At 43.8% G+C, this 23,455-nt stretch overlaps 1 protein-coding gene across 1 annotated transcript in view; it reads left to right on the top strand.

Annotated features, from left to right (window-relative positions):
* The window catches only part of prkd3 (protein kinase D3), a 358,247-nt gene that overhangs the window by 206,566 nt on the left and 128,226 nt on the right, over positions 1-23,455 (top strand). The window contains exon 5 of the mRNA XM_059985651.1: positions 2,908-3,039. Within this exon, the coding sequence (XP_059841634.1) occupies positions 2,908-3,039 (132 nt within the window). The remainder of the gene's footprint in view (positions 1-2,907; positions 3,040-23,455) is intronic.

Below are 23,455 nucleotides of genomic sequence, written 5' to 3'. Positions count from 1 at the left end.
CTGCAAGGTGGGATTCTAAAGTTCACTCGGATTAGTCACAATAGTCGGAATAGACTCCTTGTGTGTTTAAATTGCTGGTAATGAATATTTGTGGTTCACCCCAGTATTTCAATTTTGAGTTTTCCAGCTGTCCGCTTCAGGGGATCTTTTATTCGGTAGTGGATTGTGCCATGAGCAATGTTTAAGTTGAAACTGTGCATGTTAACAGCACTGGTTACTGTTTGATTACTGTGCAGTTGTGTGTGTGGTTACGAGGTTGGTTAATCAGTGATTTGTTTACCTTGCAGCCCATTCTTCCAGTATTCCAGCTCTTTTATTTAATATTTCAATGTCATTATGTCTGATAACTGGTAACTAAATATACTGTTTTTATCTTGTTTCTTGGTGGTTTGTGAAGCAGAAAAGCAGTTGAGAGAGATTGGTTGATAGTTACTTTTCCTTTGATTTACTGAGATGCAGTGCCAAATAGGCCCTTTTGGCCCTTCAAGCTGTGCTGCCTAGCGACCCGAGCCTAGAATGACCAAATAACCTACCAGTATCTTTGGACTGTGGGAGGAAACCGGAGCACCTGAAGGAACCCTCGTGGTCACCGGGAGAACATATAAACTCCTCACAGACAGTGGCAGGAATTGAACCTGATTATACAGTACAGCATTGTGGGAATCGCTGTGGTACCATTATGTCTTTCTCTCTTGCAAGTATTTGAAAATATTTCTTATAATGGGGCTAATAATCCACTTCATGGCTTCTACCAAGTTAAATGAGTGGCTTATAGGTATAGCAATTAATACTGCTGCCTCTCTGCTCCTGTGGCCAGGATTGATCTTGACCGTGTGTGCTGGCTGTGAGGAGTTTGTACCTTCTACCTGTAACCATATTGATTCTCCAGTTTCCTTCCGTATCTCAATGCTGTACCATCAGGGCACAGTACAGTTCCCCTGAGTGAAGGTGACTGGGAGCAGATGCAGGGGAGTTGATGGCATGAGAGAGAGGGTGAAAATATGACAAGGAAATACTTGCGAAATGGTCTTGTATGGACTCAGTTGGTGGAATAATCTCCTGTGTCATAAGAAAATATGAGAATATCGAGGAACTTTGATTCTTCTTTTCTGAAGCATCAGAGGCTGAAGGGAGGTCTGTGTATTTAGTCCCCTGCGCTATGTGCTTTCCACTTACGACTGTGTGGTTAAGCACAGCTCCAACCCCGTATTCAGGTTTGCTGATGACACCATTGTTGTGGGCCGAATCAAAGGTGAATCAGTGTACAGGAGGCAGCTTGAAAATCTGGCTGAGTGGTATCATACCAACAACTTCCTCACTCAATGTCAGCAAGACCAAGATTATCGACCTCAGGAGAGGGAAACTAGAGGTCCATGAGTCAGTCCTCATTGGAGGATCAGAGGTAGAAATTCCTGGCTGTTACCATTTCAGAGGACATGTCCTGGGCCTTGATATGAGGAAAGCACCTCTACTTCCTTTGGAGTTTGCGGAGATTTGGCATGACATCTAAAACTTTGGCAAGCTTCTGTTGATGTGTCATGGAGAGTATATACGTGCTGGCTGCATCGGGACCTGGTATGCAAACACCAATGCCTTTGAATGGAAAATCCTACGAAAGGTAGTGGATTCAGACAAAGCCCTCCCAACATCAACATGAAAGCCTGTCAAAAGAAAGCTGCACCCATCATTAGGAATCCCCAGCTGTGCTCCGCTGGGCGTGCTCTCTTCTTGCTGCTGGTACGGGAGCCTCAGGACTCGCACCACCAGGTTGAAGAATAGTTACGTGCCCTCAACCGTCAGGCTCTTGAACAAAAGGGGATAACTACACTCAACTTCACTTGTCCCATTATTGAAATGTTTCTACAGCCATTGATCTCATTTTAAGGACTCTTTATCTTCTGTCCTCGTTACTCATTACCATTTATTTATGTTTGCATTTGCACTGTTTGTTGTCTTGTTGATCTTTCATTGATCCTGTTATAGTTGTTATTCTATAGATTGAGTATGCCTGCAAGAAAATGAATCTCAGAATTGTATATGGTGACAAATAAGTACTTTGGTAATAAACTTCTCTTTGAAATTTAATAAAGTTTATATATCTATGCGAGACATGGATGGGGTGGACGGGCAGAATCTTTTCCCCAGGGTTGAAATGTTAAATACTACAGGAGATGCATTCAAGGGGAGCAGGGGAATGTTTAATGGAGGCAAGATTTTCACAAAGACAGCAATAGGTCCCTCGAGTGGGCTGCCAGGGTAGTGGTGGAAGTAGATACAATGGAGGCATGGAGCATAGAGGAGTACAACACAGGAGCAGGCCATTCGGCCCACAGTGTTGTGCTGAACCAGCTAAAAAGCAAATCGAAAAGTATCCAAACACTAATCCCTCCGACCTAGACCATTTCCATATCCCTCCGTTTTCCTTATGACTATGTGCCTATCCAAAGCTCACTTAAAAGCTTCTAATATATTTGCCATACCAGGTAGCGCATTCCAGGCATCCGTGACTCTGAGCAACAAAACTTAACGCTCACATCCCCCTTGAACCACTGCCTCTCACCTTCAACGCATCTCCTTTTGTAGGCGTTTTGTTGGATGCATGAACATGCAAGGATTGGAAGGATGTAGATTATGTGCAGGCAGAGGAGATTCAGTATAATTTAGTATCCTGTTCAGCACAGACATCTCAGTTCATTAGAGTCCTGTTGCTGTGCTGAACCATTTTCTGTGCAAGGCTAACCTGATACAAAGTGAGGAATACACTTGATTACAAATTGTTAAAGGGCCAGATGTTGCTAATTTAGTTCAACAAAAGTACATCTTGTGATTGAAAATGAAGTTGAAATGTATTTTAGTAGTGAAAGGCATTAATACAGAAGGATTAATTTTCTTTTACTTTTTTACCAGCACTAGCTACTGTTGAAGATTTCCAGATCCGACCGCATACTCTTTATGTACACTCCTATAAAGCTCCAACCTTCTGTGACTACTGTGGAGAGATGCTGTGGGGATTAGTACGTCAAGGCTTAAAATGCGAAGGTGAGAGTCCATTTATACAATACTTCACAGAAGCTACTTGTAAGTACATAGTCATGTCTCATCTCATATGTAAAAGTCTAAATTTGACACTCAGCAGGAGTGCATCTCCCCAGTGCTAAATGCTTCCTCCTTTGCAAAGGAAGAAGGTTGTGTTCAGATGCTGTCGTAGTTCACTCTGAGCTGAGTCGGAGATAGGACCTCTGAAAGTATAAAAGAATTCTTTGATTTGCTGATCCATGCTAAACAGTGTCTCTACAGATTTCAAAAGAGTTGATGAAAATCGATGCAAGGATAGAAAAGTGGAAAGAAAGATCCATAGAGTTGTAGAATGAAGGGAGACTGTAATCCGCTGGTTGTAAATGGGCAGTAGACTTCAGAGGGGGCTGTGGGGTTGCTGCTGTTGTGCTTTTTCTTAATGCCAGTAGCCATCGCAGGACTCATGGACGCATCCCAAAATACATAGAAGTGCAGAATGAATAAACAACCAACTTTTAACTGTTGTTGATTCCCCGTTTGTCAAATCTGTTTTCAAGGGTGACTGGGTTATTCAAATATTGTGGTCAAGAATAATGCTATGTATTCATTACAGGAGTGTACAGCAACCCTCCAACCATATAACCACACATCAGCAGTCTTTTTGAGTTACAGCTGATGTCCCTTGTTGTGCCCTAATATCTACATTACAACCGTCCCGCCCCGCCCCCCACTTCCATTTTGACAATGTGAGTGCACTGGTCTGTGCGGTAGAATATTTGTTAAATTCAGCTTCACTCAGTTGGTCGAGCACGTTGCGGTTTTGTGTTTTAGAGAACCCGTCCACAGGTGTCTCCAAAACAAGCTTTCGAGACCAACAAAGTAATCCAGATCTCCAGGACTGCACATTTGCCTCCCGCCCAACCTGGCTAAACTTATTTCTTCTCTGGTCTTTTGTCTCATTCAGTTTTATCAGACCTTGTGGTACGTTCCAAGGCGGTACAGCAAAGAACAGATATGGAGCAATCTCAGATTGTTTACAGTGTAAAATTTCATATATTCTAAAGTAATCCAAAAATATAAGCGTATGAGTATATAATTATTTTAAAATTTTATTTAATGATACAGCACTGAGTATTTCCTTTTGGCCCTTCAAGCCATTTGCTCTAGCAACCCCACAACCCCGATTTTACCCTAATTTAATCATCGGACATTTTGCAATGAGCAATTAACCTACTTGAAAATGCCTTTGGACTGTGTGAGGAAACCAGAGTATTACACGGGGAAGATGTACATCATACAAAGATAGGGGGAGGGGAAGGTAGTTTTGAGGATGTAGTGAGGCTACAGAGGGACTTAGATTAGGAGAATGGGCAAAGAAGTGGCAGATGAAATACAGTGTCAGGAAGTGTATGGTCGTGCACTTTGTTAGAAGGAATGAAAGGGTTGACTATTTTCTAAACGGCGAGAAAGTACAAAAAAATGATGTACAAAGGGATTTGGGAGTTCTTGTGAAGGATTCCCTAAAGGTTGATTTGCAGGTTGAGTCTGTGGTGAGGAAGGCAAATTGTGATGTTAGCAGTCATTTCAAGAGGACTAGAAAACAAAAGCATGGATGTAATGTTGAGACTTCATAAAACACTGGTGAGACCTCACTCGGAGCATTGTGAGCAGGTTTGGGTTCCTTATCTCAGAAAGGATGTGTTGAAACTGGAGAGGTTTTCAAAGGAGGTTCATGAAAATTATCCCAGGATTGAATGGCTTGTCTTATGAAGAGCATTTGATGTCTCTGGGCCTGTATTCACTAGAATTCAGAAGATTGAGGGGTGACCTCATTGAAACCTATTGAATGGCAAAAGGCCTTGATAGAATGAATATGGAGAGGATGTTTCCTATGGTGGGAGAGTCTAAGACCAGTGGATACACTCTCAGAATAGAGCGACGTCCTTTTAGAACAGAGATGAGGAATCTCTTTAGCCAGAGAGCGGTGAATCTGTGGAATTTGTTGCCATAGGCAGGTGTGGAAGACAAGTTTTTTGTGTCTTTAAGGCAGAGGTTGATAGATCCCTGATTGGTCAGGGCATGAAGGGATACAGGGAGAAGGGAAGAGGAGATTGGGGGTGAGAGGAAAAATGGATCAGCCATGAAGAAATGGCTGAGAAGACTTGATGGGCCAAATAGCCTAATCCCACTCCTATATTTTCTGATCTTATGGTACAGAGACTCCTTACAGAATGAATTGAACTCTGAATTGGTCCAAGCTGTCATAATCGTAGACATCTGTCAATCCCAGGGGATCATGGGTTTGTGCCTCTGGTGGACTGTGTCCTCTCCAGGGCACAAGCCTGGATGGGAGGATTTGAAGAACCGTTTGTTGCCCACGCAGCCGGCTCCCCCTCTCCACGTCACTGATGTAGTCCAAGGGAAGGGCAAGCGCCGATACAGCTTGGCACCAGTGTCATTGTGGAGGTTGCCAGAGTGAAGTTGTAAATGACATCAAACGTCTTAGGCTCTGGATTTCTTCCTTGGGGTTTACTCCTGAAGACATTCCCATGGGTGGGTATGGCCACAAGGCTGTGAAGATTTAAAATCAGCATTTTCTTTCTCCAAGGCGGGCTGCTGTCCCAAGGCTGACGAGCCCCACCTGCCCGAAGGGAGTTATCATAACTGTAATAGCATCATGCTAACCACCACACTACAATGATGTCCAGATAGCAAAGAGTAAAGGGAATATGAACTATTGATTAATGGGGAAACATGTTTTACATGCGTCCTAAATTAGCCTTTAAAAAAGATTCATTATCCTTGCCAAATAGGTTTAAAACTTGAGTTTCACTTCAATTGAAGTAAGAGTTTTCTTAAGGGCTTATTTCTGTCTTGTGAGATCTGTACGTGTTTATTTGGCCGATTGTGATAGAGTACAATGTCAGGAGTTTTAAACAATACTATTGCTTAGGTAGAAAATGTTCTTGTATACAGACTTCAGGCATCAGTGTGCTCACAGTCTGATTTGCCAGAAATCCATCTGCTGTTGCAATGCACTGAGTGGGGAGCACGGAAACAGAAGCAACATGATTTGCCATGGAGCACATTTGCCGAACCAGAAAACTATTCAAAGTTAGGCAGTGTCAGAGGAAAAATACATTACAATTTTTTGATAAATGAAAATATATATTTTCATGGACTATTTTTATGTTTTAAAAAAAGTGTGTCATCTTTTTTAAAAATATAAGTACAGAGGAGATGTCGCAAGTTTTTTTTATGCAGAGAGTGGTGAGTGCGTGGAATGGAGTAGCGGTGGTGGAGGCGGAAATGATAGGGTCTTTTAAGAGTCTCCTGGATGGGGACATGGAGCTTAGAAAAATGGGTAAGCGTAGGTAGTTTTAAGGTAAGGACATGTTTGGCACAGCTTTGTGGGCCGAAGGGCCTGTATTGTGCTGTAGGTTTTGTATGTTTCTATCTGTGCAAAGATATTCACTATCAAAGGAAGCATTGCAGAAGTTAATTTGACTTGTCAGAACTGTGGAGGATTAGATCCCAGTTCACTCTCCAAATACGGCTTTGGGAAGAGAATGATTTAATGGTGAATGATTCATTTGCTCTTTGAACATCTGCAGAGACCCAGTGTGCCACCTACTGGCAATGTTCAAAGCATCAATCTTTCCAGATGTAGATGACCTTAAAAGTTCAAAATCAATTTATAAACACAAAGTCTGCAAGTGCTGGAAATCCAAAGCAGCACACACAATATGAGCACATCGGGCAGCGTCTATGGAGATGAAAAAAACAGTTTTTGTTTCATGCTGAGATCTTTCTAATGTCACCGTATACAAGACAGAGATTCACTTTCTTGCGGGCATGCTCAGTAAGTCCAATAATCATAATAAAATCAATGAAAGAGTGCACCCAACAGAGTGTGGACAACGAGTATGCAAAAGACAACTGTGCAAATATGAAGGAAAAAAGAAAATAATAATCATAAATAAATAAGCACTAAATATTGAGAACATGAGATGAAGACTCCTTTAAAGTGAGGGAGTAGCATAGTTTAGAGATACTTGCAGTGGATTGGAAAAAAATGGAAGAATTAAGAAATTGTCTTTTTCATCATTCATGGACAACTTAACTCATTCCAAATGTGAAGAACTTTGACATGTCTGTGAACAAGACATTGTTGGTGTGTCAGTGTATGAAGAAAAACAGTACTAATTTTTCATTCATAAACGTAAATCATAAACATAAATCTGCAGAAATCCAAGCAACACACAAAATGCTGGAGGAACTCAGCAAGCCAGGCAGCATCTATGGAGAAAAGCACAGTTGACGTTTCGGGTCAAGACCCTTTGGCAGAAATGGAGAAGAAAATATGAGCAGATTTTAAAGGTGGGGGGAAGGGAGAGAGAAACACAAGGTGATAGGTGAAACCAGGAGGGGGAGGGATGAAGTAAAGAGTTGGGAAAAGATTGGTGAAAGAGATGCAGGGCTGGAGAAGGGAGAGTCTGATAGGAGAGGACAGAGGGCCATGGAAGAAAGAAAATGGAGGAGGAGCACCAGAGGGAGATGAGATAGGGTGAGAGAGGGAAAAGGGGAATGGTGAAGGGGGGGCAGGGGCATTACCGGAAGTTTGAGAAATCGATTTTCATGCTATCAGGTTGGAGGCTACACGAAAGGAATATCAAGTATTATCCCTCCAACTTGAGTGTTGCCTCATTGCGACAATAAAAGAGGCTATGGATTGGCATTTCATTTCAATAATTTTAGGTTCCCTGGCCTCCATCATCTTATTTTCACTATGGATGTCCAATCCCCATGCACCTCCATTCCCCACCAGGAAGGCCTCAAAGCTCTCCTTTTCTGTCTGGACACCAGACTCAACCAACTCCCCTCCACCACCACTCTGCTCTGTCTAGCAGAACTTGTCCTCACTCTTAATAATTTCCTCTTTGGCTTCTCCCACTTCTTTCAAACAAGCAGTGTAGTCATGGGCACTCACGTGGGTTCCAGCGCTGCCTGCCTGTTTATTGGCTACTTGGAGCAGTTTATGTTCCAAGATTACACTGGTGTCTGTCACTCACCTTTCTCACTCGACATCGACAACTATGTTGGTGCTACTTCCTGCTCCCAGGTGGAGCTCATCAAATTTGCCTCTCACTTCCACCCTGCCCTCAAATTTACCTGGTCCATTCCTGGCAGCTCCCTCCCTCTACTTGATCTCCATCAGGACACAGCTTATATACCGATGACTATTATAAACCAACGGACTTTCACAGCTACCTGGGCCATACCTCTTCCCACCCTGTTACTTGTAAAAATGCCATCCCCTTCTCTCAATCCCTCCATCTCTGCCACATCTGCTCTCAGGATGAGGCTTTTCATTCTAGAATGAAGGAGATGTCCTCCTCCTTCAAAGAAAGGGCTTCCCTTCCTCCACCATCAATGGTGCCCTCAACTGCATCTCTTCCATTTCACGCATGTTACTATTTTGTTACTATATACTGTACCAGCAGTTATGGTTGAAATTACAATAAAAGTGACTTGACTTGACATCTGTTCTTATCCCATCATCTTGCCACCCTACCAGGGATCGGGTTCCTCTTGTCCTCACCTACCACCCCACCAGCCTCTGCAACTAGCACATAATTCTCTGGAACCTCCACCATCTCCAACAGGAGCCACCACCAAGCACATCTTCCCCTCTCCCCCCATTTCTGCTTTCCACAGGGATCGCTCCTGACACGACTCCCTTGTCTGTTTGTCCCTTCTGTCACTTAACCTTACAAGCTGAACAAGCGCTACACCTAACCCTACACCACCTCCCTCACTACCATTCAGGGCCCCAGACAGTCCCTCCAGGTGAGGTGACACTTTACCTGTGAGTCTCTTGGGGTCCTATATTGTAGCCGGTGCTCCTGGTGTGCCCTCCTGTATGTCAGTGAGGCCCGATGTAGATCGGGAGACCGCTTCGCTGGGCGCCTGCGCTCCGCCTGCCGGAAGAAGCGGGATCTCCAGCGGCCACATGTTTGAATTCCAATTCTCATTCCCATTCCGATTTGTCAGTCCGTGGAGGCCACAGCTGTTGCAATGAGGCCACATTCGGGTTGGAGGAACAACAGCTGGATAGCCTCCAATCTGATGGTATGAACATCAATTTCTCAAACTTCTGGTAATGCCCCCACCTCTCCTTCACCATCCCCCATCCCCCTTTCCCTCTCTCACCTTGCCTGCCCAATGCCTCCCTCTGGTGCTCCTCCCCCTTTCTTCCATGGCCTCTTGACCTCTTCTACCCGACTCCCTTTTCTCCTTCACCAATCAACTTCCCAGCTCTTTACTTCATTCCTCCCCCTCCCAGTTTCACCTTGTGTTTCTCTCTTCCCTCCCCCCACCTTTAAAATCTACCCCTCCTCTTCTCTTCTCCAGTCCTACCGAAGGGTCTCGGCCCAAAGTGTCGACTGTACTGAGTTCCTCCACTGTTCCCCGTGTGTTGCTGAGAGAATTTCTAGCATCTGTAGTCGCCATATGTATTTATGTGTATTAGGAAATTGCTGTGATGTGTTGGTCATAGCGCAACATGCAACAAAAAGAGAAACATCCAACAATGATAAAGAAATATATAATGAATAATGTTAAAGGTTTAAATATGGATATGGAATAAAATATGCATCATACATAAATACCAGCATGTGCTTACAATGTGGTTTCAAGAGTATAGTAATCTTGTCCATTGTTCTAAAATGCCTATTGCTGCTTATAGAGACACAGTTGAACAGGTCCTCTTGCTTTGTCATCATCCTCAGATCCCATAGATGAGAATAACCTGTTGTCTATGCATTCCTGTTGGCCAGCGATGGAAACCAGAGCTGAACAAGTGGTGCTGCTTGTTCATGGGAGATCTGCCTTATTGGATACAACAGAGCTCATGCTGGCCCCCAGCAAAGCAAACCTATCGATCAATGAGAGATAATAGCGCTGGATTCTGGTGTTTAAATCCAAGGTTCTTTCAGAAGTCAGGGAGGAGGCTTTGTGGCCGTTTCATTTGGAGTTGATAGAGCAAAGGAAACAGGGACAGAACAGTAGCAGATATCTACCAACCAGAGAGAGGCAAGGCAACAAAGATGGCACCTAGCATCGCAAAACTTTTTATACCACAGAGATAAAAAAAAGAATATAACATTCAAATCTATAGATAAGAGAAAACCAGTTAGAAAGTACTTAGAGCGCTGTAGTCGGGGTATGATTGTCTAATGGTTAGCCCAACGCTTTACACTACCAATGACAGAGTTCATTTCCTACTGCTGCCTGTAAGAGTTTGTAAGTTCTACCCTGTGACCGTGTGAGTTTCCTCCCGCAGTCCAATGACATACCGGTCAGTAGGTTAATTGGTCCTGAGAGTAGGGTAGGATTAAATTGGGGGATTGCTGGGCGGTGAGGCTCAAAGGGCCAGAAGGGTTTTTTCCGCACTGTATCTCAATAAATACATAGTGAGAAAAGACTTGTTCAAGCAATGCAGAACAGAGAAACTTCCAGAGCTTTTCAGAATTAAGCTTCATATAGCCACTGGAGGTATATTAAAATGTTATATGCAGATGATAACTACTAAGAATACAAGCAGATTGTTAAACTGCAAAGAAAGTAACAATTAAACAGTCTTAGCTAAGAGTTAAACAGTTGGATCCAACACAGTGATAAGGATTTTAGTTTGTTCGTGCATTCATGCTGGGCGCTTTTGAACTTTGAAGTTTATTTTCAACTTAGCTGTCTTAACTTTCATGACTGTTCCTTGGCCTGTTACGTTTTCAAGGATTACTTTGGTGACGGGTTTGGCGTGCTGCTGTTCTGAGATTGCATTTTAATAATATGCGGTGGTTGCCTTTGGAATCCAAGAGCTGTTCCAACCCAGATTTAAAAGATTAAAGTCTCTTCTCTTTGACAGTAAGGGTTCTTATTAAAAGGGATTGGCTAAGGCCACAGCCTTAGACTGCCTATAAATCTGCACAATTGGGAATATTCAGGCAGCATCCTTCTGGGGGGCATACAAGGGCAAACAGGCTTTGAAGTTTAAAAATTCATGATGCTGCTGTGCCAGGCATGCGTGGCATCCAAGAAACAGAACAAAGTTTGGCCAAGTGGTGGACAATCCTTTTATTTAAAAAAAAGTTAAAACTTTTAAAAGCAAGAACACTAAATTTGATCATGGTCATCAAAGTGCAATGTGCTAGTGGCTTGGTGGCAGCTTTTAAATTAAAGTTGTGGAGCACCAAGTATTTAATCACGCATCTAACCAAACAGACCAATGGTTGCCATTAGCGAATCGAGGAATTACTGAAGGAATTGAAGAAAGTTCTACACTGTGTGTTTAATACTTGCAGCAAAAGAAACTAGACAGCTACTGGATAATCTTTAAATGATATTATTTGGCGTTTGGAATCAAAAAGGAATGAGGAAGGTAAATTTTTTCTTGTTTGTGAGAAAATTGCATGAGTTAAATGTTACATGTTAAATCTGTGTAGCTGCAGGTGTCCCACAGAAGAAGACACTGCACATGCTGTTTTCAGACCTTAATATTTAAGAATCCTGTTGTTGTTTCTCCACACAGTATGTAATTTATTTATTTATGAAACTAGTAATTTAGGTTCTATGTTCTTATTCACTGTAACTGTGTAAAGTGACCTTGTTTTGGGCCGTTTTAATAGTAGTCATCCATTTTGTGGCCAGTAGATTGGTTTCACTGTTCACTTCAGGGAAGTGCTTGGGATCTTTTCGACTCGAGGTACAGTAGTTTTGCTGTGGGTAGCTGTGGTGGATTATTGGAATGGATTAGCTATCCTTTGAGATGTTGAGTTCCTGATTTTTTTTTGTCACTTGGCATTGAAAGCACAGGGTCCTTTGATTTATCAGCTTTTAACTTCCATAGTCTTCCATCATCACTGGTGCACCACAGGGCTGTGTGCTTAGCCCTCTGCTCTACTCGCTCTGCGCTTGTGACTGTGAGGCTAAGCACAGCTCCAGTGCCATGTTCAAGTTTGCTGATGACACCACCATTGTGGGCTGGGTCAGGGGTTTTGGTGGAGCTTGAAAATCTGGCCCAGTGGTGCCCCAATAACCTCTTATTGGCGTCAGCGAAATCGGGGAGGTGATAGTTAGCTTTGGGGGTGGAGGGGTCCATGAGCCGGTCCTCATTGGAGGATCAGTGGTGGAGAGGGTCGGCAGCTTTAAATTCCTCAGTGTTACTGTTTCAGAGCAACTGAGCAGGGCCCAACACACAAATACAATTGGAGGAATGCACAGCAGTGTTTGTGCTTCCTTGGGGGTTTGGCAGGGATTCAAAGTAAGTGTATTATCAAAGTACATATATGTCACCATATACAACCCTTAGATTCATATTCTTGTGGGCATTCAAAATAAATCATAATGGAATCAATGAAAGAAAGACTACACCAAGTTGGCCATTCAACCAGTATGCAAAAGACAAAGTTCAAATGCTAAATGAAAGAATAATAATAATAATAATAATAAATAAGCAGTAAATATCAAGAACATGAGATGAATCGCCCTTGAAAGAGAGTCTGTAGGTTGTGGGAACATTTCAAGTGAAGTTGAGTGAAGTTATCCCCTTTGGTTCAAGAGCCTGATGGTTGAGTGGTAATAACTGTTCCTGAACTTGGTGGTGTGAGTCGTGAAGCTCTTGTACCTTCTTCCTGATTGCAGTAGTGAGAAGAGACCATCTGCTTGGGTGGTGGGGCTGTCTGATGATGGATGCTGCTTTTCTGTGATAGTGCTTCATGTAGATATGCTCAGTAGTGAGGAGGGCTTCACCTGTAATGGACTGGGCCACACTTGCTACCACCTGTGAGATTCTGTGCCCAGGGGCATTGTAGCCTCCTCCAGCTAATATACTGTCCACCACACATCTTTAGCCAGGGGATGTTAAGTCTGTGGAATTAATTGGCAGGCGACTGTAGAGGCCATGTCGTTGGGTATAGGTTCGTGATTAATAAGGATGTCAAAGGGGGTGCCAGTAATCTTTGCTTTGTCTCTTGTCAGTAGAAATGGTTCCATTGGGCTAAGCCACATGAGGCCCGGAGCTGGACTTGGCTGTCTGAGACTATTTGAGACGCACACCATTGGGAGCATTGAATTGTTAATTGGAGTTATCCCACTACCTCCCCCCCCCCCCCCCCACTCTCAACCCAGCCATAACAACCTTCAGGAACCTTGATCAAATAATTTAGTACAAATCAGACATCAAACAATTCAATGTCTTGATAACATTGACAGATGTGTTTTGTGGTCAAGTCACCGAGATGTCGACAGGCAGCATTCCAATCTGTGTCCTCGGTATCTGGACGCTGACCACGATCAGAATCATGATTCTGAGTAGCTTGGGACAAATTTTACCTTCCATTTTATACAGTCAAATATCCGTGATTATTTGCATCAGTACAAATGCTTTATTGATGACACTGCCTGGTTTCTAAGTCCTCTACAAAGTCATTGCACCTCCTATTAAAACTTGCAAAGAAATTCGGAATCTCCAATCAACTTGGCAAGACCACTGGACCTTGGAACAGTGTGACCATCTAAGTCCTGAAGTCTGTCCCACCATTGTTCATCACCAAAAACCAGCTTAACGCTGCCTCTGTCAGTTCTCCAGTAACATTGATGTTGGGCTGGCAGATCACTGGGGAACTGCAATGATGTCTTCTGAAGCAGATGGCCAAGAGCATGTCAAGGTTCACACTCCCTCAAAAGCAGTCTAATTATTGATCTTTCTGTTTGCACAGGGGATTGGTGTCATTTTATAATAAAGCACTTTTAAACCTATCAAAGCTGAAAATCATTATCACAGTGTATTTAATACAATCATAACCAAATTCTCTTCAGCCATATCAGTGGCCCATGCTTTCTATGCAGCCTCCAGATCTGCGAGGCCCATGTTGTGAGTGAAGAAACTGCATTGTTATAGTGATGGGATTGTCATGTTTGTTTCAATAGTATAAATGTTGATAAAAGGAAAGCTGGCAGTGTCTATTTTTGCACTGGACTGAGAAGGATAATTTATCAGATGCTCTGTGGAAAATAATTGGATCATTGTAACTTGAAGAGCAATCGGTAACAGCGTGAGTTAGTTGTCAGTGTGTCCTTGTTCTTGGTAGCCCCTCTTAAAATCGAGATCTGAACTCTCATAAATTCTTTCATGAGGCGGGTTGACGCTCCATGGTCAGAATTAGTATCTGTTGAACTGCCCATTCATTTGTGCGTCTGGTTATCTGCTCCAGAAGACATAAGTTCCTTTGTGGTCTGCCAGTCCACATCTCTGAAGCTTTTCTGAATCTTTCATTTTGCTCCATGAACAGTCAAAATTTGCAGAATCCCCAGACGGGTGGACTTGATGGATAGATCTTTGCTGACTGTGTCTATTCAAATTGAGTTATGTTGGATCATCAGAATCAGGTTTAGTATCACTGGCATATGTTGTGAAACTGTTTTTGAAATGTGGAGTGTGTGTATTCAGGCTCCTGTCACCTCCTCGATGGTAGCAATGAGAAGAGGGCATGTCCTGGGTGATGGATAGTGTCTTTTTGTGGCATCGTCTTTTGAAGGTGTCCTTGAAACTGGAGGAGACTGCTGCTGATGGAGCTAGCTGAGTTTACAACTTGCAGCAGCTTTTTCCAATCCTGTGCAGTGCCCCCTCCATATTAGACCTGATGTAACCAGTTAAAATACTCTCCACGGTACATCTGTAATAATTTGCTGGAGTCTTTGATGACATACCAAGTATCTTCAAGCTCCTAATGAAATATAACCACTGTCATGCTTTCTTCGTAATCGCATCAATGTGTTAGGCCCAGGATAGATCTGGTGCACTGGAAATGTAGGGGTAATGACCACACAACTTAGCTCGGAATGCATTTTTCATGTACTATTACCCCATTTGAAAATTTTACCAGCAACGTGGCAACATTGAGGAAAAATACTTGAAAACCTCTGTTTTTAAATGCAGTCTCCTCAAAGTTATAAGGTAACTCGTGATCTTGTGCCTGACTTGGTATCTGTCACCCCCTAGTGGCCAAGTATTTCTGAGCGGAAGGTCTGAAGATAAGGTCTTCCACTTTGCTTAGGTGCAGACATAATTGAGTTTTTGTGTTGCTGTTTACCCAGCCACAGTGTTTCCATTTGATTTGGCCCGTGCTGTGGTACATTTGAGGTTTGCATCCATTTAAAATTTGCTCTGCATGTGTTGGAACACTGCTTCGACATTGCAAACAAAAGTCAAATTGAACCTCTTGGCACTGATGCAGTTTCAGCAATGCAGGTGCCAACAAGGAGCCGCCCACTGCTCAGTTTATGGTGTTTCACCTCTTTGTGATTTTTCGATGATGCCACGTGTATGCAGTTGTTACTGGGTCGAGTTGCATAGAGCCTGGTGAGAGGTTACATATCTGGAACAGTATTTAATTTCAAAGTGTTGATGCTCAACTATTAAGACTGGAGATCTAAGCTATTATGAAATCCTCAAAGTCTTTTTTTTAATATATATTAACTTACTCATCTTGCTAGTGCAGGTTCCATGGATCCAATATTGATTGAACAGTGTTATTAGAATAATGAACGTAATATGCTCCTGTGATGATTCTTGTTAAGCCAAAAGCAGACAATCTAAATCTTTTCATGAACGTAGGGATGGATATAGTGAGTGACATTAAACTTCCCAGTAAGATGGTGGCTGGTTTAGACGCAGCAGCCTCTCCTTGGCCAACCAAAGCTGTTTTCATCTTTTAAAAAATTTTTAACGATTGTAAGTCAATGCTGGACATTAAGAGCTTCCAAGTACTGAAAGTCTACCCTGTCAGTGAGCCGCTTGTCAGCGGAGGAGTTGGACTGTCTGCTGGACAACATTGGAGGCAGTGTACTATGGCACCCATGCTGCATTGGAGGCTGGCCCTCCTGTCAGTGCTGCCCTCCAGTGTTCATTTAGTGGAACGACAAGGTGGATTGCATGTGTGCGTACTTTCATCTGTGAAATGTGGAGGGATGCTTGTTGTTGCTCATGACACCCATGCACCATCAATTTACAGGACATAGACTTGGGCTGTATATTCTTTTGTGTGACTGTTTACTTGCTCTCTTATACGTGCTGAAGGGGCAGTGTCTCAGAAAGGTGTCCATTATTAAGGACCTCCAGCACCCAGGGCATGTCCTTTTCTCATTGTTGCCATCAGGTAGGAGGTACAGAAGCCTGAAGGCACACACTCAGCGATTCAGAAACAGCTTCTTCCCCTCTGCCATCCGATTCCTAAATGGACATTGAACCCATGAACACTACCTCACTTTTTTAACATATAGTATTTCTGTTCTGCAAAATTTTTAATCTTTTCAATATATGTACACTATAATTGATTTACTAATTTTTAAATTATTATTGTTTTATTGGTTTTTTTCCCTTCTATATTATGTATTGCATTGAACGACTGCTGCTGCTAACTTAACAAATCAGAATCAGATTATCACCAGCAAGTGATGTGAAATTTAGTGAAGCAGCAGTTCAATGCAATACATAATCTTGCAGAGAAAAAAATAAAATAAAAATAATAATAATAAATAAATAAGTAAACCAATTACATATATTGAACAGACTTTTTTTAAAAAGTGCATAAACAGAAATACTGTATATTTTTTTAAAGTGAGGAAGTGTCCAAAGTGTCTTGCCTTCTTTATAACTACCTCGATATGTTGGGACCAGGTTAAGTCCTCAGAGATCTTGACACCCAGGAACTTGAAGCTGCTCACTCTCTCCACTTCTGATTCCTCTATGAGGATTGATATGCCTTACCCTTCCTGAAGTCCACAGTCAGCTCTTTTGTCATTTCATGTCGTTTGCCGGTGGTAATAAACCTGATTGTGATTTTGCTGTGTATGACTGTTGGAACAGTGTTTTGCATCTTGGCCCTGGAGTAACACTGTTTGGTTTGATTGTTTTCGTGGGTGTTCATGTAAGGCAAGTGAACTTGAACTTAAAATGGTAGTTAAATGATGCCTTGATTTTCCCACCATGATTCCAGAAGCTCAACTGCTTTGTTTATTCTGTAAGCATCCTTTTTTAGGGATTAGCTTTATATGCCACATATGCTGTATAAGAAGAGTGTAAGAAATGTACGAAGAAAACTTGACTCTTACGGACTTTCACAGCTACCTGGTCCATTTCTGACACCTCCCTCCCCTTTCTTGATCTTTCTGTCTCCATCTCCAGAGACGGCTTATCTACTGATATCTACTATAAGCCTACAGACTCTCACAGCTACCTGGACTATTCCTCTTCCCACCCTGTCTCTTGCAAAAATGCTATCCCCTTCTCACAGTTCCTCCGTCTCCGCCGCATCTGCTCTCAGGATGAGGCTTTTCATTCCAAGATGAAGGAGATGTCTTCCTTTTTTAAACAAAGGGGCTTCCCTTCTTCTACCATTAACTCTGCTCTCAATCGCATCTCTCCCATTTCCCGCACATCTGCCCTCACCACATCCGCCCGCCACCCCACTCGGGTTAGGGTTCCCCTTGTCCTCACCTACCACCCCACCAGCCTCCAGGTCCAACGTATAGTTCTCCCTAACTTCCTCCATCTCCAACGGGATCCCACTACAAAGCACATCTTTTCCCTCCCTGCCTCTTTCTGCTTTCCACAGGGATCGCTCCCTACGTGACTCCCTTGTCCACTCGTCCCCCCCATCCCTTCCCACCGATCTCCCTCCTGGCATTTATCCTTGTAAACGGAACAAGTGCTACACTGCCCTTACACTTCCTCCCTCACCACCATTCAGGACCCCAGAAAGTCCCTCCAGGTGAGGTGACACTTCACCTGTGAGTCGGTTGGTGTGGTATACTGCATCCCGTGCTCCCGGTGTGGCCTTTTATATATTGGTGAGACCCGATGCAGACTGGGAGACCGTTTCGCTGAACACCTATGCTTGGTCCGCCAGAGAAAGCAGGATCTCCCAGTGGCCACACATTTTAACGCCACGTCCCGTTCCCATTCCGATATGTCTATCGATGGACTCCTCCACTGTCAAGATGAATCCACACTCAGGTTGGAGGAACAACACCTTATATACCGGCTGGGTAGCCTCCAACCTGATGGCATGAACATTGACTTCTCTAACTTCCGTTAATGCCCCTCCTTCCCTTCTTACCCCATCCCTGACAGATTTAGTTGTTTGCCTGTTCTCCATCTCCCTCTGGTGCTACTCCCCCCCCCCTCCTTTCTTTCTCCCGAGGCCTCCCATCTCATGATCTTTTCCCTTTTTCAGCTCTGTATCACTTTCGCCAATCACCTTTCCAGCTCTGAGCTTCATCCCACCCCTTCCGGTCTTCTCCTATCATTTCGCATTTCCCCCTCCCCCCACTACTTTCAAATCTCTTACTATCTTTCCTTTTGGTTAGTCCTGACAAAGGGGCTCGGCCCGAAACGTCGACAGTGCTTCTCCTATAGATGCTGCCTGGCCTGCTGTGTTCCACCAGCATTTTGTGAATGTTGTTGTTCTTACACTAGTTCATTTTCCAAGATCCTATTTTTCATGAGCTCTGTCTGCCATCACACAACCTGAAAGTGTCCTCGTGCTTCCTGCATCAATATACTGTACCCCTCAACTCACAAATACTAACTGTGTGTTTTCAGAATGTGGGAGGAAACCAGAGCACCCAGAGGAAACCTACATGGTCACTGGGACAATTCTGCCTTCACATCCTCCTATGTTAAGTTCTTTTTGAAATAGTAGGAGAATGATATTAATATTCACAGAATGGATGCGTCTAATTGAATACAATAAAATCTAGCTAATCAGAGTGCAGATAACCGGTTAAATCCGGAGCATAAACCTAGAAGAATTAAAACAGCTCTATGAACTCTTAAATATGCAGCACATCATTATGGCCTGCTTGGACCTCAAAAAAATACATTATTCAGTTCTTAATTTGGACTTAAAGTTCCATAAGGTCTGGGGACCTTTTATCGAGTACTTTCATAACCTTCCTCTTGACTAGGGTTTTTTTTTCGGTCCCTTGCTTTCAGCTCCCTTTTTTTCTGGTTGTAGGCATTATTATCCTCTGTTGCTAAGTGTATTCACAGTCTGGGAGTTTGATTGTCTTGATTTATATTCTCTATATTGTGTTGTGGTTGGTCTGGAGTTTTTTTTTGTGTTGTGGGGCTTGGGGAGGATACTAAGTTTACTTGTCTTCAATTTGGGTGCTTTTTTAAAATTCTCTTTCTTTGTATCATATTGTTATTGTATGCTTAATTTTGCACTGTATTAATGTTCCTCATTTTGACCTGGGGTTTTTTAATTTGTAGTTATGTAGAAAATGTATATAAAAAAAACTAATTTAAAAAAATGCAGCACATCTGGTTTTAAGTTCACAGTGGCTGAGACATGTGTTTGACCCTGATCACTGGAAATGCCTGTGTGAATTTTCCCATCAGTGCTCCTTCTATGACACAAAGTGAGGTTGATTGAGAGGTTAATTGGACACTGTATGTAGGTACGAAAGAGAGATAAGGATAACGATCAACTTTATTTGTCACACGTTCACTGAAATGTGGTGAGTCGTATGAACATCCTTCCAAGTTGCATCACTGCATGGTATGGAAACTGCACTGTCGCAGACAGGAAGGCTCTACCATGGGTAATAGAAATTGCCTGATGCATTACCGGCACCAACCAACTCACCATCAAGGACTTGTACACAGAAGGGTGCCAGAGATAGGCCAGTAACATCATGAAAGATTGCACCCACCCTGCTCATGGACTGTTTGTCCCACTCCCATCAGGAAATTGAATTGAATTGACTTTATTTCTCACATTCTTTGCTTACACGAGGAGTAAAAATCTTTGTTACATCTCTGTCTGCATGTACAATCGTAGTAATTTATAATAAATGGAACAGACAGTGTAACAGAAATACTCTCAGATCAGTGTGAGCTCATCAGTCTGATGGCCTGGTGGAAGAAGCTGTCCCAGAGCCCATTGGTCCTGGCTTTTATGCTGCGGTACCATTTCCCGGATGGTAGCAGCTGGAATAGACCGTGGTTGGGGTGACTCAATGATCCTACGGTCCTTTTCTCACACCTGTCTTTGTAAATGTCCTGATCCACGGGAAGTTCACAACTACAGGTGCTCTGGGCTGTCCGCACCACTCTCTGCAGAATCCTGCAGTTGAGGGAGGTACAGTTCCCGTACCAGGCAGTGATGCAGCCTAATTCCTCAACTGTCTGAGATGAAAGAGGCACTGTTGTGCCTTTTCCACCACACAGCTGGTGTGTACAGACCACGTGAGATCCTCAGTGATGTGAATGCCGAGGAACTTAAAGCCTCTCAACTCCAGGTCCATTGATGTCAATAGGGCTTAAGCCCATCTCCATTCCTCCTCTAATCCACAACCAGCACCTTTCTTTGCAACATTGAGGGAGCAGTTGTTTTGTTGACACCACTGTGTTGGGGTGATGACTTCTTCCCTGTAGGCCACCTTGTTATTATTTGAGATTAGGCCAATCAATGTAGTGTCATTGGCAAATTTAATTAGCGGATTAGAGCTGTGGCTGGCGACACAGTCATGGGTATACAGGGAGTAAAGGAGGGGACTCAGTACGCAGCCCCTGAGGGGCTCCTGTATTGAGAGTCAGAGGGGTGGAGGTGGGGGAGCCCACTCTTACTACCTGTCAGCGTTCTGACAAGAAGTCCAGGATCCAGCTGCACAAAGAAGGGTCAAGACCAAGGTCTCTGCTGCCTGTTGAGCCTGGATGGAACTATGGTGTTGAATGCTGAACTGTGGTCCAAGAACAGCATTCTCACATAAGCATCCTTCTCCAGATGTGTAAGGACGGTGTGTGGAGCAGTGGCTATTGCGTCATCTGTCGATCGGTTGTGTCTGTAGGTGAATTGTAGGGGGTCCAGTGTGGGTGGTAGCAAGCTGCAGATGTAATCCTTGACCAGCCTCTCAAAGCATTTGCTTATTATTGAGGTGAGTGCGACAGGACGCCAGTCATTCAGGCATGTTACCTTGATCTTTTTTGGTACAGGGACACTGGTGGGATGTTTTGAAGCAGGAGGGCACTCTACACTGGGAGAGGGAGAGATGAAAAATGTCTGTAAACTCACCTGCCAGTTGTGCTGCGCACATCCTGAGTACCTGCCCTGGGATGCCGTCCGGTCCTGCAGCCTTGTGACAGTCCACTCGTTGGAAACATCTGCGTACCTCAGAGATGACCAGGTTGTGGCGGTGGCTTTCCTCGGAGGCTCAGAGTTAGCGACATCGAACCGAGCGTAAAAGTGATTGAGCTCATCGGGGAGACAGGCCGCGATGTTGGTGACACCACTACATTTGTCTTTGAAGACTGCAATGATATGCAGCCCTCATCACAGGACACGTGCATTTCGTAGTGAATCTTGAATCCACCTTCACCCTTTGTTGTTGTTTCGCAGCCTTGATAGCTTTGTGCAGATTGTAGCTACTTGAGCTCTTGCTGATTACTGGCAGTGTAAGCTCGATGTCGTGTGGTAAGTGCTGCTCGCACGGAACTATTGATCCAGGGTTTCTGGTTCGGGAAGACCCTGACTGACTTCTGGGGGACAACATGTCGATGCACTTCTGGACGAAGCACATGACTCATTGGTGAACTCGCAGACAACCTCATCCCGGAAGCCATTCCAGTCAACGTCAGCGAAGCAGTCCTGCAGCATGGAGACCGATTGGTCGGACCAACAGTGGTCAGTTTTAATTATGGCCGCCCCTTGCTTCAGCTTCTGCCTACACGTCGGCAAAAGCAGGATCGAAGAGTGACCTGATTTTCCAAAAGCTGGGCGAAGGAAAGCTTTGTAAGCGTTGTGGAAGGGAGTGTAGCAGTGGTCAAGTGTGCTATCTCCACGAGTGCTCACCTCAATATGCTGACAAAACTTCGGAGAGACTTTCATCAACGACGCTCGATTCAAGTCACCTGCGATGATGAAGACGGCTTCTGGTTGTGCAGTCTCCAGCGCGTTGATGGTCTCGTACAGTTCCTTGAGAGCCAGGTCAGTATCAGCCTGCACGGAATGTACACCGCTGTGATGATAACAACTGTGAACTCCCTGGGCAGCCAGTAGGGTCTGCACAGCAGCGCCAGGTATTCCAGGTCTGGGGAACAAAGGGAACAAAATTCTTTCAGCAAGTGGCGGGAATTTGACCCCGATCAATTGTGCACGGCAAGGAGGATTTGGGGGGGTCAGTGTGTCTGCTCTGTTTTAGACCATAGACCATAAGACAAAGGAGCAGAAGTCAGCCATTTGGCCCATCAAGTCTGCTCCGCCATTTTATCATGAGCTGATCCAATCTCCCCTTTAGTCCCATTCTCCTGTCTTCTCACCATAACCTTTGATGCCCTGACTACTCAGATACCTATCAATCTCTGCCTTAAATGACTTGGCTTCCACTACCGCCTGTGGCAACAAATTCCATAGATTCACCACCCTCTGGCTAAAAAAATATTTTCGCACCTCTGTTCTGAATGGGCGCCCTGCAATCCTCAAGTCATGTCCTCTCGTACTAGACTCCCCCACCATGGGAAACAACTATGCTACATCCACTCTGTCCATGCCTTTCAACATTCAAAATGTTTCTATGAGGTCTCTCCACCCCCCCCCCCCATTCTTCTAAACTCCAAGGAGTACAGTCCAAGAGCGGTCAAAGGTCCCTCATATGTTAACCCTCTCATTCCCAGAATCATTCTAGTGAATCTTCTCTGAACCCTCTCCAATGTCAGCACATCTTTTCTTAAATAAGGAGCCCAAAACTGCACACAGTATTCCAAGTGAGGTCTTACCAGTGCCTTATAGAGCCTCAACATCACATCCCTGCTCCAATACTCTATTCCTTTGGAAATGAATGCCAACATTGCATTCGCCTTCTTCACCACCGACTCAACCTGGAGGTAAACCTTAAGGGTATCCTGCACGAAGACTCCCAAGTCCCATTGCATTTCAGAACTTTGAATTCTCTCCCCATTTAAATAATAGTCTGCCCGTTTATTTCTTCTACCAAAGTACATGACTGTACACTTTCCAACATTGTATTTCATTTGCCACTTCCTTGCCGATTCCCCCAATCTATCCAAGTCTCTCTGCAGACTCTGTTTCCTCAGCACTACCGGCCCCTCCACCTATCTTTGTATCATCAGCAAACTTAGCCACAAAACCATCTATTCTATAATCCAAAGCATTGATATACAACGTAAAAAGAAGTGGCCCCAACACGGACCCCTGTGGAACACCACTGGTAACCGGCAGCCAACCAGAATGGGATCCCTTTATTCCTACTCTGTTTCCTGCCAATCAGCCAACACTCTACCCACATATGTAACTTTCCCATAATTCCATGGGTTCTTATCTTGTTTAGCAGTCTCATGTTTTGTTCAGTTTTTACG

This window comes from Hypanus sabinus, chromosome 12 (assembly GCF_030144855.1).
Source record: "Hypanus sabinus isolate sHypSab1 chromosome 12, sHypSab1.hap1, whole genome shotgun sequence".
Lineage (NCBI taxonomy): Eukaryota > Metazoa > Chordata > Chondrichthyes > Myliobatiformes > Dasyatidae > Hypanus > Hypanus sabinus.
This window is presented reverse-complemented; position numbering and strand designations above follow the sequence as displayed.